At 58.7% G+C, this 16,457-nt stretch overlaps 3 protein-coding genes across 6 annotated transcripts in view; 1 reads left to right on the top strand and 2 right to left on the bottom strand.

The window, feature by feature from the left end:
- The window catches only part of PDCD11 (programmed cell death 11), a 37,731-nt gene extending 36,488 nt beyond the window's left edge, over positions 1 to 1,243 (top strand). For both annotated transcript variants that reach the window (XM_045568474.1, XM_045568473.1), the window contains exon 36: positions 340 to 1,243. In XM_045568474.1, coding sequence (XP_045424430.1) covers positions 340 to 511 — 172 coding nt within the window. In that variant the 3' untranslated portion in view covers positions 512 to 1,243. The remainder of the gene's footprint in view (positions 1 to 339) is intronic.
- Positions 1,244 to 1,687: 444 nt separating this feature from the next.
- On the bottom strand, positions 1,688 to 7,157 carry CALHM2 (calcium homeostasis modulator family member 2). 3 transcript variants are annotated; one of them, XM_045568475.1, is made up of 4 exons: positions 6,880 to 7,157; positions 5,381 to 5,526; positions 4,144 to 4,861; positions 1,688 to 2,614 (listed from the first exon to the last, which is right to left on the bottom strand). In XM_045568475.1, the coding sequence occupies exons 3-4, from the start codon at positions 4,696 to 4,698 to the stop codon at positions 2,198 to 2,200; spliced, it is 972 nt and encodes a 323-aa protein (XP_045424431.1). In that variant the 5' UTR covers positions 4,699 to 4,861; positions 5,381 to 5,526; positions 6,880 to 7,157; the 3' UTR covers positions 1,688 to 2,197. The 3 variants fall into 3 exon arrangements, with proteins under 3 accessions (XP_045424431.1, XP_045424432.1, XP_045424433.1); XM_045568476.1 differs by having other exon boundaries at positions 5,381 to 5,475; XM_045568477.1 differs by lacking the exon at positions 5,381 to 5,526.
- A 2,407-nt stretch (positions 7,158 to 9,564) lies between these two features.
- CALHM1 (calcium homeostasis modulator 1) lies at positions 9,565 to 12,495 on the bottom strand. Its single transcript, XM_045568472.1, has 2 exons — positions 11,944 to 12,495; positions 9,565 to 10,047 (listed from the first exon to the last, which is right to left on the bottom strand). Exons 1-2 carry the CDS (start codon positions 12,493 to 12,495, stop codon positions 9,565 to 9,567), a joined length of 1,035 nt encoding a protein of 344 aa, XP_045424428.1.
- Positions 12,496 to 16,457: the final 3,962 nt, after the last annotated feature.

Raw genomic sequence — 16,457 nt, 5'->3', positions numbered from 1 at the left:
ATGCCCCACCCACGCTCGTTAATAAGTTATAAGCTGAGGTTTTCTCGCAGATCCATACCTCTTTGTCCCAATCCCAGTAGCTTTGTCCTGATTCACTGTGTGACTTTAGGCAAGTAAGTCCTTTCACATCTCCAGGTGTCTGCTCATCTGGAAGTGAGGGTGGTGGTGCCTCTCCCTGGGGCATCACGGGGGCTCACAATGGTAGTAAAACTAAAGGTAGAAGTGGGAGTCCTAGATGACAGAGGCCCTGGCTCCAGAGCCCAGGAGCAGGCGGGCTAGCGCTAGCCAAGTGTGTGATCTGGGCCTGGGAGGTAAATGCTGCCCTGTTCCTCCTCACAGGGACATCTTTGAGCGGGTCATTCATCTGAGCCTGGCCCCCAAGAGAATGAAGTTCTTCTTCAAGCGCTACCTGGACTATGAGAAGCAGCACGGCACGGAGAAGGACGTGCAGGCGGTCAAGGCCAAGGCCCTGGAGTACGTGGAGGCCAAGAGCTCAGTACTGGAGGAATAGGGGCGGGCTGGCTCCTCCAGGCTCAGGCAGCAGTGGGCCAGCCGCACCTCAGCGCCTGGGCACTCGGAAACCTGTGGCCTAAGGACTCTATTTAAGTGCTGCTTTTTCTGCAGCATCCCTGGGGAATCCTATCAGGATGAAAAAGAATTCGAGACTGCTTTTAATTCCTCTTTGCTTATTTTAAGTCCCAATTTATGTCATCCTTTCCCTGTTCTGTGGCTGCTCAGTGGTTGCAGGCAACAGCCCCGGGACTCCCATAAAAGCTGAGTGTCCCTCCTTCAGGGGAGTTCCCTGGGGAGCAAGGGCGGATGGCCTGACTCCCAAGGATCTCATGATCAGGCCCACCTTGTCCCTGGCAGGCTGTCAGTCCAGCCAGAGGGGGCTCGTAGGGTTCAGGGAGTGGGCCCTCGCCTATGGTCTCAGAGTCTCTGGGCCTCCCTCAACCTCAGCCCGGCTAGTGCCTTCCGCCCTGTAGTGGAAGCTGTGAGGCTGGGACAGCAGGACACAGCCCAGAAGGGAAAATTGGGAAACCTGGGCTGCAGGGGACTGCCACAGGCATCGGCTTAAACTGCCGATGATGTCTCAACCCAGGCCCACCTTGGCCAGGTCACAACCTCTCTCCATCTGGTATATTCCAGAGTTCTTGGAGGATAGCACAGGCCCAGCTAGTTGTTGAAGCCAGTTCTTTTTTGGCTTAGTCCTGAGGGAATTAAACATTTTCTCTGGCAGAGCCTTAAATGTCCTGAGAGCTTTTCCATGGGAAATGACTGAGTCATGTGCCAGGAAGGTTTTAGAGATGGTGGAGGTAGGCGGGCAGGGGTGGGAGGAAGGAGGAGCCAGGGCTGGACTGGTTAGTAGCACTGGGTTACAAGAGCTAGATCCTACTGAGCCCAGGATCTTCTGAGTCTAGAAATTTCAAACCGAGCTTCCCTCTATGAAAGGCCAGGCCTCATCTGTTCTCCAGACTAAATCAGACAATCGAATCCAAATGCAGAAATCAGCACCAGGGCCTTCCCCTGGGTGTGACACCTGGGGTTCCCTGTACTGCAGCCACCTCTGTGGCATTTCAGGCCTGTCCCCTTCCCTCCCACAGGGCGTGGGGTTTGGGCCTGGCCCCGTGCCCACCAGCCTTCTGTGGCATGGCCCATTCAATCATGTGGACACCAAGCTGGTCCCTTATAGTAAGAAAAGCTTTATCAAAAATTCAAGTGTATAAAATAAGGCCAGAGGCATCCACTGAAGGGCGGCCTCCCAGTGGTGCACTGCTGAGCCGGGTGTCCCTGTGCAATTAGACACAAATTAACTGCACAACGTACTGCACAGGGAGCCTCCTGGTGACTTTCACTGTCACCTGGACCTGCCAGCTGGGGCTTCCCAGCTTGGAGTCCCAACGGTAAAAGATCATCCATGTCATAGTTAATTAGAGGCCAGTTCTGGGAAAGAGTCTTCCCAAGCTGTTGACCACGCTGCCTGGTGGGAACAGGAGATTGAATTTCTTCAAGTCAGAGCTGATGACATTGTCTGCTGGATCTCTCTGCACCCCAGATTGCCTCGTCCCTCGCCCCTGGCCTGTTTGCCCAAGAAGCCAGTTTAGGGGGGAAAAAAATCCCCTTTGGATGCTGGTGTGAGCAGGCAGTGGAGTTGGGTTTGGGACCAAGCAGTGCCAAGAGCCCGGGGAGCGGGCCCCTAGGAGGCCAGCAGGGCCATCTCCACATTGTCGGGGGCCGCACCGTTGCCCGCCAGACCCTGGGCCCACTTGTGCAGGCGGCTGTAGAGCGGGAGGCCCTGGTTCTCCCGGTACAGATAGACGCCGGTGATGGCATTCCACTGTGGCCGCGGCTGTGTAGCTTCCACTGGGAAGCTGGCAACCAGCTCCTCGTCATCCTTGTTGAGCGCCACGAAGCCGAAGAAGCGGCGCACGTTGTTGGCAGCGAGCACCCGCGAGTGCACCTCAGCTGTGCGCTGGAACAGCTGGTCCTCGTTGGCGCGGTACTGCGCCCAGTAGGCCTCCTGGCGGTAGCTGAGTGGCGAGCAGTAATGCTTGAGGCACTTGGTCAGGAACACCAGGACGGCCACCACGCCAATGAGCAGCCACCCAAAGAGCTGGCCAGAGAATGGGCAGGGCTCAGGAGGGGCAAGGAGCTGCCCGGCCTGCCCGCCCCAGAGCAGATGCTGCCAGGGAAGCTGGCCCCTCTGGCTGTGGGTTCCTCCTTCCCTTTAACTCGCACTTCCCCTGTTCTTCCACTTTGCCTCCTGCATTTCCTGCCACTCCTTCAACCCCAAGGGTGCCTCTCCCTCCAGCCATCTTCTCGCCCCATCCAAACCCAGCTCAGCCTGCCAGGCTCAGATGCCACCTCCAGGAAGCCTTCAAAGGCCCCTTTGGGAACAGTCCTGCCTTGCCTGAATCCCCCCTGGCCCTGTTCCTGCGACATCATCACTGTTTGCCTTGTTTGGAGGCCACCCGAGTGCCTGTCTCACACACTTGCATGGCTGTAAGCCTAGTGAGGGCAGGGGCAGTCAGGTTGGCCTTGTTTCTCCCTCACTCCTGTACACAGGTCTGTGGGCATTTGATCGGCCTCAAATAAGTTTTACTAATAATCTTCCATCTCTGTTTCTCTGTCTACTTTTGTTTTTTGTTTCTTATGTACCCGAGAGAAGAGACCTTTTAAAAAAATCTCATGCTCCTCTTGTCTCTCCCTCATCTTCTCTGAGTTAACACTTTGGGCTCAGGTTTCTGCTGCTGCCCAGGTCTCTCCTTCCCCTCTCCCCCGACCAACCTCCACTTCTTCAGAACTCGGCTACGGCTACGGCCGAGGCCAGGAGCAGGGCAGCAACTGCCTCTTCCTGACTCTCAGCACCCCATCCTGACCCCAGGGCCTCCCTTGATGTCAGCAGTGGTTGGGGCTGGTTCAGTGCTGGGTCGGGCCCTTCTGGGCAAGGAATGTGTTCGTCCCAGGGCCAGCCGCAGTCCGCTATCAACTCACTGCACTATCAACTCAGCCCATCCAAATGCTTCTGAGGTGGCATGTAGGGGACATGCCTCGTGTGGCTGGGGTAATGGGCTTATCTGTGACTGGGATCAAGGCTTAGTCTGAACCAGGAGAATATTCCTTCAATGTTTAAAACTTTTTTTTTTTTGAAGACAGTGTCTCACTCTGTGGCTCAAGCTGGAGTGCAGTGGCACGACAGTAGGTAGCTCACTGTAGCCTTGAACTCTTGGGCTCAAGTGATCCTCCTGCCTCAGCCTCCCGAGTAACTGGGACTACAGGTGCACACCACCATGCCTGGCTAAGTTTTTTTATTTTTTATTTTTTGTAGAGATAGGGTCTCTATGTTGCCCAGGCTGGTCTTGATCTGGCCTCAAGGGACCCTCCCACCTCCAAAGGTGCTAGGATTGTAGGCGTGAGCCACTGTGCCTATCTACCCTCTCTGATTTCAGACTGGAATTGACCCTTGCCCGGCCAAGCAGTAATCTGCAGGTTAACCAGCTATAATCCCTGATGCCAATAATGCACTGCATTCCCAGAAAACTCAGCCCCTGAGGACCAACTCCAGTTTTAACGCTGGGCCATCCCAGCACCTCCCACCAGCCACCACCTTGGGAAGGAAGAGCTTCCCTTTACAGCTCTTACCTGGGACTCATACTTAAGCCTGCGGCTGACCTCCTCCCGGAAGCCTGACAGGTTTGCAGGGCCCTCCCCGCAAGGGAACCTGGCCAGGATTTCAGTGGCGTGGGCTGGTGGGAAGCCGCCTTCCTCGGCCGTCAGTGAGGAGGGGTCCACGAACTCACTGAGCGCGCAGACATAAGCCTCACCGCGCAGCAGGGAGATGACAGACCAGGTAACCGGGGCCACGGCCGCGCGGCCCAGGATGGAGCTCAGAAGGAGAAAGTTGGGGGCAGCCGAGCAGTTCTTGGCCCTCCGGTACTGGCACTCAGCGACCAGGTTCCAGGTGTGGTTGTTGAGGATGATGCCGATGAGGAAGAGTGCCAGGGCGGGCACACCGATGGCTGTCAGCCCGTACAGGTAGTTCCGGGCCGGCGAGCAGGGGCAGTGGAAGGCCACGACAGAGAACAGCTCCTGGCTGCCCACTGTGCCCAGTGCCACCAGCCCGTTGAAAATCATCACATCCTTGCTCTTGAAGAAGAGCGACAGGAAGCGGAAGTTCTCTGCGATCAGGGCAGCCATGGTGACCGGGCAGCTGGGGGACCGACTGCAGGAGAAGAGGCGGGAGGAGCGGGACCGCCGGTTCCTGTGGGGCTAGGGAGGAGTGCAGGCTGGTGGGCAGCGGAAGGCAGGGCACGGCCGGGCCATCCCAGCCCTACTGCAGCGGCTGGCCTGGGCCTTCCTCCTGTGGGACAGCAGGTAAAGGTTTGCCTCGGAAAACGGGCAGTTGAGGAGGATGCTCGTGTGGCCGGGCTGGGGGAAAGGAAGGCACCCTGGGGCCCCGGGGAACGATGGTCGCTGCTGTTCACTGAGCTGCTACCACGCCTTGGGCCTTTTACGTCCCTCGTTGAGCTATGACATCCCTGCCTTGCCAGGGTCCCATGTGAGTGGCAGAACTGAGGTTCGAGCTTGGGTCTATCTGCCGCAAACACTTTTAGGTTGGTTTTGCCACCACAAGCTTCTCTAGGGGCAGGGGTTAGGAACGCCCTGTGGTGTTAGGGGACACGGGACACTGACTGGCTTTCCCTCTGGGGTCCAGGGTGGTGCTAATGCGCAGAGGGGCCTGGGACTGCTTGGAGGGCACAGCCCCCCTGGGTGGGGGAGCTGGAGCGGCTGTCCTGGTGGACAAGGGACTCGACTGGACCCTGTGGTGGGGGCGGGGTGGACACAGCAGGACACCAGTGCCCCTGGAGCTCACAAGGACCTTTTCATTTTGGGGACCTCAGGGTCTCCACCGGTTTAGGAGGCTCTGGCTTCCAACATGCTTCATGACTTTTCTCTGGGCCTCAGTTTCATCATCTGTGAACAAAAGGATAAACCCTTCTGTTCCTCACTCTCTTCCTAGGGATGCTGGAGGGAAAGAAGAGGAATAAAAGATGCCTGATGATCGTGCTGTGTGTGAAGCCCTCCCTCTCTCCCACCTGCCAGGTCGTCAAGGTGGGGATGCTTCCCCAGCCTGCAGAGATTGGGGAAACTAAGGCCTGCAGGGGATAAAGTGTCTGAGGCCAAACATGGAGGTGTCTGGGCGGGACTCTGACCACAATCCAGTAGACCTGGGAAGTGGGCAGGGTGAGTCTGAGCTCAGTGAGTCCTCCGCTTCCTGTCTCCTACTGACCTTGCTGTGTCCACTTATGAGAGCCTAGCGAACCTCCTCTTCCTCAGCTCTGACCCCCTTCCTCTCCAGCAGCTTCCTAGTGGACCCCACGCCACGGAGCCCGGGACCACCCAGCCCGACAGGCACAAGAAGCTTAGATGAGACTGAATCCGGAGCCTGCTTGGCCTAGGTCTGGGCTGCAGCAGGCTGGCCCCCCGCCAGGAAGTGGCTGTGGCCCCAGGCTCCTGCAAAGTTTAGCCCCAACTCCCTTCCCAGGCTCCACCCACACAAGCCTGAGACGCCAGGGTGTGGCCCCTTCTCCCCATCTGGTGGATGAAAAACAAAAATCCTCAGGCCAGAGGAAGCCAGGGAGTGGAGGGCTGGGTGGGCAGCAAACGCGGGGGAGGATCTGCAGATGCTCTTCCTGAGCTTCATGTCCACACCGCCCCTGCCCGGCTCTGCCAAGCCTGCCAGATAGGCAGCAGCGCCATGTGGCCATGTGGGCTCCAGGAGGAGGAGGCGGAGGATCATGAGGAGTGGGGGTGGGGGTAGGAGGGTCGTGAGGAGCAGGGGGAGGAGGAGGAGGATCACGTGGAGCAGCGGGGGTGGGGGGAGGAGGACAACCAGACCCAGGAGAAGGACGATGAGTCTGACTCTTCCCTCACTTCTCAGCCCAGGGCTCCCGTCTAACTCCGTGGGAAAGGGAGTTTGTACTATTGCTGCGGATGAATGGGTTAAAGGCAGCCCCATCTCCCGCTTCCTCTTCCCTTCTTGGCTTCTGGGCTCCTAATTAGCTCCCTGTGGGACCCAAAGTGGGGCCCAAGATGCGGGAACAAGGTGGGTGTTGAGCAGAGGATGGAGCAGACCATCTTCTGAGACTACTGCCCCTGCCCCCCAGGCCCGGCCACTCCCAGAACCCCTAGCGGGACCTATGGCATCAGTCAGGACAGGAGACAGGCGGCTGGGGGAGGGGGAGGGCTGACCCTACCCAGAGCGGAGGCTGCATCTGGGGGCCTCTCTGCCCAGGACAGTCCCTCTGGGCAGCCTGGGACGGGGCCTGCCATGCTCCCCGGAGACCTGGCATGCCCCAGGGAGGACCCCTTCCTTACCTGGGGCCAGCTGCAGGCACCTGTGGCCTTGGCTTCCTCAGGGCTGGGCTCTCCAAGTGGCCTCCAGGACGGGTGGCGGCCGGGCAGCCGCCCCACCCAAAGTGCCAGCCACCCGGGCTCCCGGCTCCCTCCCACTGTTCTCCGCACAGGAGCTGCTGTTTGAGACCAGCGGGGCCTGGGGCCGGTGGCGTCTTCAGACGAATTTAACTCCAGAAAGAGAGAAGCAAACAGTGGGATGGAGTGTGCGCGCCAGCGGGTGGAAAAACAGCCTCACGGCGCCAGGCAGGGGAGGGCGGGCCGAGGGCGGCGCGAGAGGAGAGGAAATGGAGGTGCCTGTTCTGCAGCCGCGGGGCGCCCCACCGACCCGCGCCCGCTCTGGGCTGTGCCGGACCTGCCAGACCAACCTGGCTGGGCTGCGTGCCAGGTTCAGGAGCTCCCCCTGCTTGACCCCACCGGGCAGAAGCTCTCGAGGAGTCCCTGGCAGGGTCAGGGCAGAGGTGCCATCAGACCAATGTTGACCCCCGGCAGGATGTGCGAGGCCAGGGCCCCCTACCGTCTTCTGGCCCTTCTCCCGGCAGACCCTGCCTGCCACTGCCTGGACAAACTGTCCCTGTCGCCAGCTCTTCCATCCCTGGTTCAGCTAACTCCTGGGAGCCGCTTCCAGTCTCTGCAGGGCAGATCATTCAATTCAAGAGTCCAGGGATCCTCTGAGGCCTGAGGCAGAGCTCTGTGGGTGGAAATTATGAGGCGGCGGGTTTCTGAAGGGAGCCCTGTAATAATCAGAGCTGCCCAGCCTGTCCCAAAAAGTGGTCATGAGCTCCCTATCTGTGGGAGTGTGCAAGCTGCGGCTGAGAGTCACGGTCAGGAATGCCGAAGAGGAGAGTCCTAAGAACAGACTAGGTGACCCCTAGCATTGGTGGAGAGGACCCCGGCTCTGTCAGCCCTTCGAGACTTGTGGTTCCATGGCGGTGGAACTGCTGAGTGACATGCTGGCCTCCCTGCGCTGGGCTTGTCCACGCGTGGGAAGGCAGGGAAGGAGACCAGTGTGAGTCTGGTTTTTTTAAATTTATTTATTTGTTTCAAATCCCACCATGTGCCAAACACGGTCGATGATCCTTCCCTAAAAGTTATCTCCCTTCATCCTCATCACAATCCTGAAAAACAGGTCTTTAATATCCTTGCACAGGCAGACTCACGTAGGATCAGAGTGGTTAGGTGACTTGCATAGGTCCTACAGCGCAGGCCTTTCCAGGCTTTGTACCTCCCAATGCCCCTGGGCTGGCAGAATCCTTCCCACCTCCTGGAGGGCTCCCCCCAGCCCACCTTGGCCGACAGGATGTGACCTCCTCCCCAGTAACTCAAGGGAGGGAGACTGGGCCTCAGAAGTGGGAGGAGGGAAGGCCGGACAAGGAAAGATGGGAACCATGACCAAGATCCAGATGAATTCTTAGATGGTAGGACATGTGTCTCTGGGGACAGTGACAAGATTATACCTCTGTTTCCTCTCCTCCACAAAGGTGGTGGCTCGAGTGTTTCTGTTCCCTACGTGTCCGCTCCGCCCGGGGAAGGAGGAGGGGTCCTCAGGTTCAGAAATCAACAAGCACAGTAGCCACTACGTGCTGAGTGCCCACCCTATGCCACGTGCTTTTACACATGACAACCTCGTGGGGAGGGGCTCTTATCTTCCTTGTATGGATGAGGAAACTGAGGCATGGAAAATCAAGCAACTGGCCGCGGGACCCAGTTTGTAATTGGTAGAGACAGCGTCTGACCCAGTGCTGTCCCACTCTAGCTGTTTCCGCTGTAGCCAGCACCCCTCCGCCCTCATTCCCACCGGGGCAGAGCCTCTCAGCACTTCACAGCCCCCTCCCCGGGCCTGGGGTCTCAGAAAAATGGAGAGACCTTGGCTTCTAACTTAAGCCCTGGGGATGGTCTGATTTGCCCCTGAGACCTGGACGTGAGGTGGGATTACAGTGGTCTCCCAGGACCCCTCCATGGGACGCCTTTTGTGTGTGGTGCTAGATGCACATGCAGTCCCCCCAGGACAATTACTGAGTGATCTGCATGGTGACCACACACCCTCCCAGGTGGGCTCCTCCCACATGGACCTAGCTTCTGGCATCTTGTCTCATTACCTGTCACCCCAGGTGTGTCACAAAGGTGAGGCTGTGTCATGTCCTTATGGCCCACCTTGGCCCACTCAGGAGACTGTGGCCACTGTCAGAGGGCTCCTCCTCCGTGTGAGGGCTGCCTCCTCCTGGTCCCTGAGCCCTGAGCACAGGGATGAGAGATCCTAAGAGTCCCAGGCAAGAGTGGCCCCTGGGGCAGGGACGTCTGCAGAAGCTGAGAGGAGACAGTGAACCAGGGATGAAGTCCCCGCTCTAGAAGTGGCCTGGGAGGTGCTGGAGAGGTGGCAGCCCTCTGCCCCCGAGCCTCCAAGTCAGTTCTGAAGCCTTCTGAGGAACACTGCTCACGCCCCACTGCCCCGGGCCGTCCAGGGCAGTGTGGCAGCTGGAGCAGTGAGGGCCCCTTCCAGCTCCAAATTTCCTGCCTCTAATAGGCGGGTGGGGTCCTGGGCGTGTGGCTCTGCTCCGGGCCTACTGCCCAGCACCTAAAGCCTTCATTTTTCCGTCTGGTCTGGGGGCTGTGGGCTCAGAGCCTCACCGCCGCCTCGGCTGGCCGGGCTCACACTTTGCTGAAGTAGATGGCCACCTCCTTGCGTGGGGGCCGGGGCCCGCCCCCCGCCCAGCCGTTGCCCAGCAGGGGCTCCTCCTGGCCCACCCGCAGGGGCGGTTTGCATTTGTGCCAGCTGGTGAGCAGCCTGTTCATGGTGCCCCGGTCCGTGATGCCGCGAAGCTTATCCCTCTCCTCCTCTGCACCGTCCAGGGCGCTGGCGGCAGCCGAGGCAGTGGGGGCCGCAGGCAGTGCCCCGTGGGCGTGACCCAGCTCCAGGTCGTGGTTCATGGCCTCGAAGAACTGCTGGATGCAGACCTTGGCGAAGGCCTTGGCGTGCTCCGTGCACGTCTCGTCGAAGAGCTTGCGCTCGATGTCGATATAGTGGGACCAGTACTTGCTCTTGAGGAAGGCGGCCTGCGTGAAGCAGGGCCGCACGGAGCGCACCATGAACGCCAGCAGTGTGGTCAGCAGCACGAAGGACCAGCCCAGCGCCTGTGGGCAGAGGAGACGGGTCAGCAGCGGGCACCAGCCTCCTGCCTCTGAGCCTGGCCAGGCCCCAACGCATTCTCCATGCCAGGGCCTCTGGGGCAAAGGGCACAGACTGGTCAAGTGACTTTGCCTCTTGGCCTCCATTTCCTCATCTGTAAAATGGGCACAGAGATACCCCTCATGGAAATGAGATCCTGTGAGTAAAGCCCCCGCCGTGTTGGCTGGGCACCCCATGCACAGGAGTTACCTGGGCAGGCCCTGGAGTTAGGCTGCCTGGGCTTGAATCCTGTCTCCCCTACTTACTAGTTGACCTGGAGCAAACTTGACTTCTCTGTGCCTCAGTTTCCCCACCTATAAAATGGGACTGGTGATAGCACCTGTCTCACAGGGTTGCTGTGGGGACTGAGTGTGATAACGGAGCATGGCGCCTGGTGCATAGAGCTCAGTGACTACCAGCCATCGCTGCTGTGCCTCTTTTTTCAGGAAGCCACAGTGGCCTGTCCTCCTCTGAGTCCTGTACCTCTCCGTCTTCTCCTGGTATTGTCACCAGCACCAAGCGAGCACCCCCCCATGTGGGCTCTGAGCTGGGCCTTCAGGGGTCCCAGGGACAAGTCAGACGCACACTCACACTCTGTGCTGAAGAGCACTCGTGCTTGGTGCTAGCTCCGCTCTGCCAGTGACTCGCTGTGAGGCAGACGCTCCCCCAGCCTGCGCTCCGGGCTCAGGCCCCAGCTGCACAGAGAAGCATCGGGAGATCAAGATGGGGATGAGTGGCCGGGAAGGTCCCGGCAGAGCAGACATGGGGCGAGGCTGGGGGCACCCCGTGCTGCCTGAGCGGCGAGTGCACGCCTGGTGGGGCTGGATCTTCTGACATTTCAAGTGAAACTGGAAATCTGACTTTTATGGGAAAATTTCTGGTGTTTAGATGATGCCGACTAATTCTAAAGCCGAATTTAGAATTCAGTCTCTGAAGGCCAAATGAAACATGTCTATGGGCCAGGCAGCCTGTGGCCTCTGGGGCCCTTTTAGCTTATGACAGGGCTGCTTTAGGGTCGGGTAGAGGGACAGCTGCCAAGGCCCTGAGGCCTGGGGTGACGGACGAGTGGCCGTGGGAGAGGAGGCGCAGGGAGCCGAGTTCAGTTTGGACACTCGGTGTGAGAGTCACCAGGGCACCTGGGTGTGGTAGAGGCCTCGCAGGAGACAGGCCCTGGCTGGAGAGGGGGAGCCAGAGTGTCTGGACTTGCCTGGGCAGAGTGTGCGGCTTCTCCAGCCATCACGGGGCAGGCCAGCCCTTGTCCACTCTCCCTGACAGCGCCTGGTCCACGGGCTGTGGGGACACGCTGCCTGCGTGGTCCTCCCCACCCCTCACTGACTGGAGGGGAGGCCTGAGGGGCTCGGTGGGTGAGGGCCAAGGGCCTAGGATGTGGGCGTGGGGCTGGGGAGGACCCGCCTTTGGTCACGTCCCAGCGGTGCACGGCCCTCCAGGGCACGGGGACCCTCACTCACATCCCTCCGCAGGGAGGCGGCAGCTGGGGGCATTTGCCAGGGAAATGTACCCAAATGGCCCAGCCGCCCACCGGCCTCACCACTGCCGGGGCCTGGAAGAGGGAACGGATGCAAATCCCCGAGCTCCGAGCTCAGAGCGCAGGACGGAGGAGGATGTGGGGTCCATGCCGGGGACCCCAGGACAGGGACAGGCCTGCTCTCGGGAAGCCTGCAGACAGGGGGCCACAGCACTTCCCCAGATGGCTCTGCCTTCAGTCTCCGTGGGGAAGACGTGCCCCGCCCTTGGGGCTCCTCAGAGGGGGAGCCCCATCTTGAGAAGTGGGGGGACAGGGCCCTCCCAGGGCACTCTGCTCTGTGGGGGAGACTCAGCCCGAGACCGTGTGGGCCCCTCACCTGGGAGATGCAGCGCAGGTAGCGCACGGCCACCTCGCGGGCCAGCAGCCAGTCGCCGTCATAGATCTCGGGGCAGGGCACCCGGGCCAGCAGGCGGGCGAGCTCGGGGGCGGGCAGGCCGGGCGCCAGGCTGCCGTTGCCCAGCGCAGCCACGGGCACGGCAGTGCAGAAGGCACAGAGGAAGCACTTGCCGTCGAGCAGCGTGACGGCCACCCAGACCACGGGCGCGATGAGGGCGCGCTGGGCCATGGAGCAGAACATGTAGCGCAGCACGGCGGGGTCCTTGGCCCGGCGGCCCGGCGGCCGCTTCCACTCTTCAGCCAGCATGGACACGTTGTTGTTCAGGACCAGGCCGAGCAGGAAGAGCACCAGGGGTGGCGCCAGCAGGATGCCCGCGCTGTAGGCCGCGTTGTAGCCCGGCAGGCAGGGGCAGTTGAAGTCGAAGGCCGAGTACATCTGGGCACTGGCCAGCGCCATGATGCCGCAGATGCCGTTCATGAAGGACTCCTGGTTGGACTGCAGGAACTGGAAGATCATCCGGAACTTGTCCATCGTGCCCCCCGCGGGCCCCGGTGGCCCCTTCCCGCCTCACCGCTGCCTCGGAGATAGCCCCGGCGGCCCGCCCTGCCGGCTGCCTGCCCACCTCATGACTCGGGCCCTCCTGGCTGGCACCGGCAGAGCTCGGGACAGCGGCTGAGGTCACTGTGGCTTTGAGGAAGCTTCTAGTCAGGTGCCGGCCGAGAGGGCACAGCTTGGCCAATCCCGTGGGTGCAGCCAGGGTTGCGCCCTCCCTCCCCCTCCCGGGCTCCTCTCTCCACAGCCGCCTTTGCCTCTGGCGCTAGGAAACCATGAGGGCCACACCTGACAGGGACCAGCGCTCTGGGGCCGTGGGAGGAGGAACAGAGGGAGAGGACAGCCTTGGGCACAGGCTGGGAAGATACGTCTCCAGCACGGCTGGAGTTTGGAGAGTCCAGGCTGCTGCCGGGCCTGAGCTTCTGACCTTGTCCCCTGGGTTGCTAGGGAGCATGTGGCCCGCCCTCCTTCCCTTCCCAGTGGGTCTTTCCTCCCTGCGGCATCAGGATCCCACAGGGTCCCTGCGTCATTCAGGCAATGGTGGTACGGTGCTGCGGTGACGCTAGTGCTGGTGGTGCTGGGGTACTGGTCATGGTGGGGGTGGTGTGAACACAGACGTGGCACAGGATAAAATGCCCTGGCTTTGGCGTCAGGAGACTTGGACTTGACAGGTGCCCGGGCAGGGAGCTGCAGGCTGTCAGTACAATGCAGGTGCCCTGTGTCCGTCTGCCTGTGTCTCTGGGGGTGGGTTTGTGGGCTGGGGATGGCAAACCCTTTCCTGGCTCTACCTCCTACCTCTGCTCCCCTGATCAAAACATAAAGGGGAGGTTATGGCCCATGCCTGGAGCTTGGGCCCCCAGAGCATCTGGAACCAGGCGGGGGATGGGGGGAACCCTCCACTGACACATCCAAGGCGGGGGCCGAGAGGGCTCCCTTGGATGCCCGCAGCTCTCCCAGGAGGGTGGGTCAGCTCCAGCCCTTGGGTCAGGTGGCTCCTGTCTGGGCAAGAGGCTGGGGCTGAGGCCGAGACAGATACCCGGACAGGACATCTCTGTGGGGCATCTCTACGTGTGTGCTCATGTGTGAGCTCACTGTGGCTTTGGGCCTCCGTGTCTGTGTGTCCATGTGTATGTGTACCCACTTCAGTGGTCTTTGTGCCTGTGTCCTTTGTGTGACTGATAAGAATCAGCATTGACCAGGGCTCGCCCTGTGTGGAACCCTCGGCCCGGCACTTTACGTGCATCTCGCGTGACCCTCCTGCAGTCCTGTGGGATGGGTACTAGTGTCCCCATTTCATGGACGTGGAGACTGAGGCTCAGGAAGATTAAGTCATTAGCTGAAGTTTACCCAGCTTGGAGGTGCAGGAGTGCAACTGGCTGGTCCTCTCATGAGGGTGGGAGGAGGAGGGGTCGGTAAGTTTTTTTGACTTTTCTGGTTGAATCAGGTTCTCCTGTTCCACTAGTGCAGGTGGAAACGCTAGTGTGGCACAAAAACAGGATGCAGGCGGGGAAGGATATTTCTTCCACCAGTCACCAGGCTGGGCCTGGGGCCCCTGAAGCCCCCAGGCAAGTGGCCCCTGGAGGATACTCGTCAGGCGCTCCCTAGGGGGACGCTCATAGGTGGACAGTAGGATGAGGGAGACTCAGCAGAGGAGGTGACCGTCCTTGGATGTCTACTGCAGCAACACATGCCTGTCCGACAAGGGGTCCGAGCTGCTGCAGGGCCTGGCACACGGCCCCAGAGTGGTGGGTGGGGCTGGGCTGGGCCTGGGCTGGTGCAAGAAACCAGGAGGGCCGGCTGCAGGGGCTACCTGGAATCTCTGCCTCGGCTACGGCACACGGCCCCCTGCGTGTAGATGACGCACCTTCTAGTGCTGCCCACGCTGGCTGCAGGGTGCCTGCTCCAGCCTCACATACGCACTCTGCAAATTCTAACTGCAGTGTTATTTTAGAATACTCGATATAGCACTGTTTGATTGGATTCTCATCCATCATTCTCAGTATCATAAGAGTTTTGGTTACAGTCGTCACTGAGAGTAAAGGACGAGCATTAGCATCTTTAAATACCATTTAACTGTTGTGAATTTTTGAATGATTGTAAAAATTAGTTTTAAATTTATCACCTACTTAGCCAAGTTTTTAGGGGGTGGTGTTTAAAACATTTGAAGAGATCATCATTAGAGTCTTAAATAGGAATTGCCTGTGATCATTTAATGCAAATGTGCTCACCAAAGGAAGCTCAAGTTTCTCATTTTGAGAAGTTTAGGAGACTTTTTTTTTTTTTTAGAGACAAGGTCTTGCTCTGTCGCCTAGGCTGGAGTGCAGTGGCGATATCATAGCTCACTGCAGCATGGAACCCCTGGGCTCAAGCGATCCTCCTGCCTCAGCCTCCTGAGTAGCTGGGACTACAAGTATGCACCACCATGCCCGGCTAGGAGATTTCAATTGAATGATTTATACAAATCTTTCCTAATACCTTGTATTTGATTTTTCTTATGATAATTATATAAGATAAGGAAAATGTAATCTTTTTTTTTTTTTTTTTTTACCAGGCATCCTATGGACATCTCCAAATTCCCTGAGTTTGCCCCAGTGTCACTGCCATATTACCAGTGTCTGTGTGGACCCGGATGTGAAGAATGCCAGGACCTTCTCTCTGCCTTGGAAGGATGGGGGCCGGGCAGGGCTGGGAGAGTGGGCATGGGGGAGGCAAGGGTGGCCTCATGAGCACAGCCGAGGCCAGGAAGCCTCAGTGTCAGTGTTGCAGGAGAGACCTAAGGCTGCCTGGAGAGCTATGAACTGAATGTTTGTGTCCCCTAAATTCACATGCTGAAATCCTCACTCCCAAGGTGATGGCATTAGGAGGTGGGGCCTTTGGGAGGCGATTAAGTCATGTGTGTGGAGCTTTCGGGGGGAAAAGGATTAGTGTGCTTATAACAGGGACCCCAGAGAGCTCTCCCGCCCTCTTTTTGCTCTGTGAGGATGTCTGGAACCCAGAAAAAAGCCCTCGTCAGCACCCGACCCGGCTGGCATGCTGATCTCAGACTTCCAGCCTCCAGAGCTGTGAGAAATAACTTTGTGTTCTTTAAGCCGCCCGGTCTACGGTACATTTTGTCATAGCAGCCCAATCTGAGACTGGGAGGCTCCTTGGCTTCTGGCACCGCCCTTTACTCAAGCCAGAGACCTGGGGCAGGTAATTTCCCCTCTTAACCTTCTCATCCGTGACGTGGGGAGAATAGCAGAGCCTACCTCTCAGATCCACGTGCGGATTCAACGAGCCGAGGCAGGTGGAGTTTAGCACAGGGCCAGGCACACAGTGGGCTCTCAGGAAATAGTCCTGACAACATCGGAACAGTAATAAAGATCATCTCTATCTCTGCACCTGGGTTCTAGTTGTGCTGTTTTGAAAATCTGTCTTTGATTTCTATTGCTGCTGAAACAAATTGCCACAGACATAGTGGCTTAAAACCACACATTTGTTTTCTTGTTCTGGAGGTCAGGAATCTAAATGGGTTTCAGCAGACTAAAATCAAGGGGTTGGCAGGCTGTTCCTTCTGGAAACTCCAGGGAAGAATCCACTTCCTTGCCTAGAGAAGGCAAGGAAAGACGACACAAGGCATCCATGCTCCCTGCCTGGTGACCTCATCACTCCAGCCTCCGCTTCCTTGTCACGTCGTCTTCTCTAAATCCCACCCTCCTCCCTCCCTTTGATAATGTGAGGACATGCGTCCCCCCAATAATCCAGGATAGTCTCCCCATCTCAAGATCCTTGACTCAATCACACCTGAAAGCCCCTTTTGTGGTGGAAAGTAACATCGTGGCAGGTTCTGGAGAGTACGCGGTAGACTACTTGTGGGCTCTTGTTGTGCCCACTGTAGCAGGGGTCTTCAGTGGTGCATTTAGTGATGCTTTGTGTTTTCTCCACCTCTCCCCTGTAACTCC

The sequence above is a fragment of the Lemur catta genome, chromosome 14 (assembly GCF_020740605.2).
Source record: "Lemur catta isolate mLemCat1 chromosome 14, mLemCat1.pri, whole genome shotgun sequence".
NCBI lineage: Eukaryota > Metazoa > Chordata > Mammalia > Primates > Lemuridae > Lemur > Lemur catta.
Note: the sequence above shows the minus strand (reverse complement) of the source record. Positions and strands in the feature narration are given on the sequence as shown.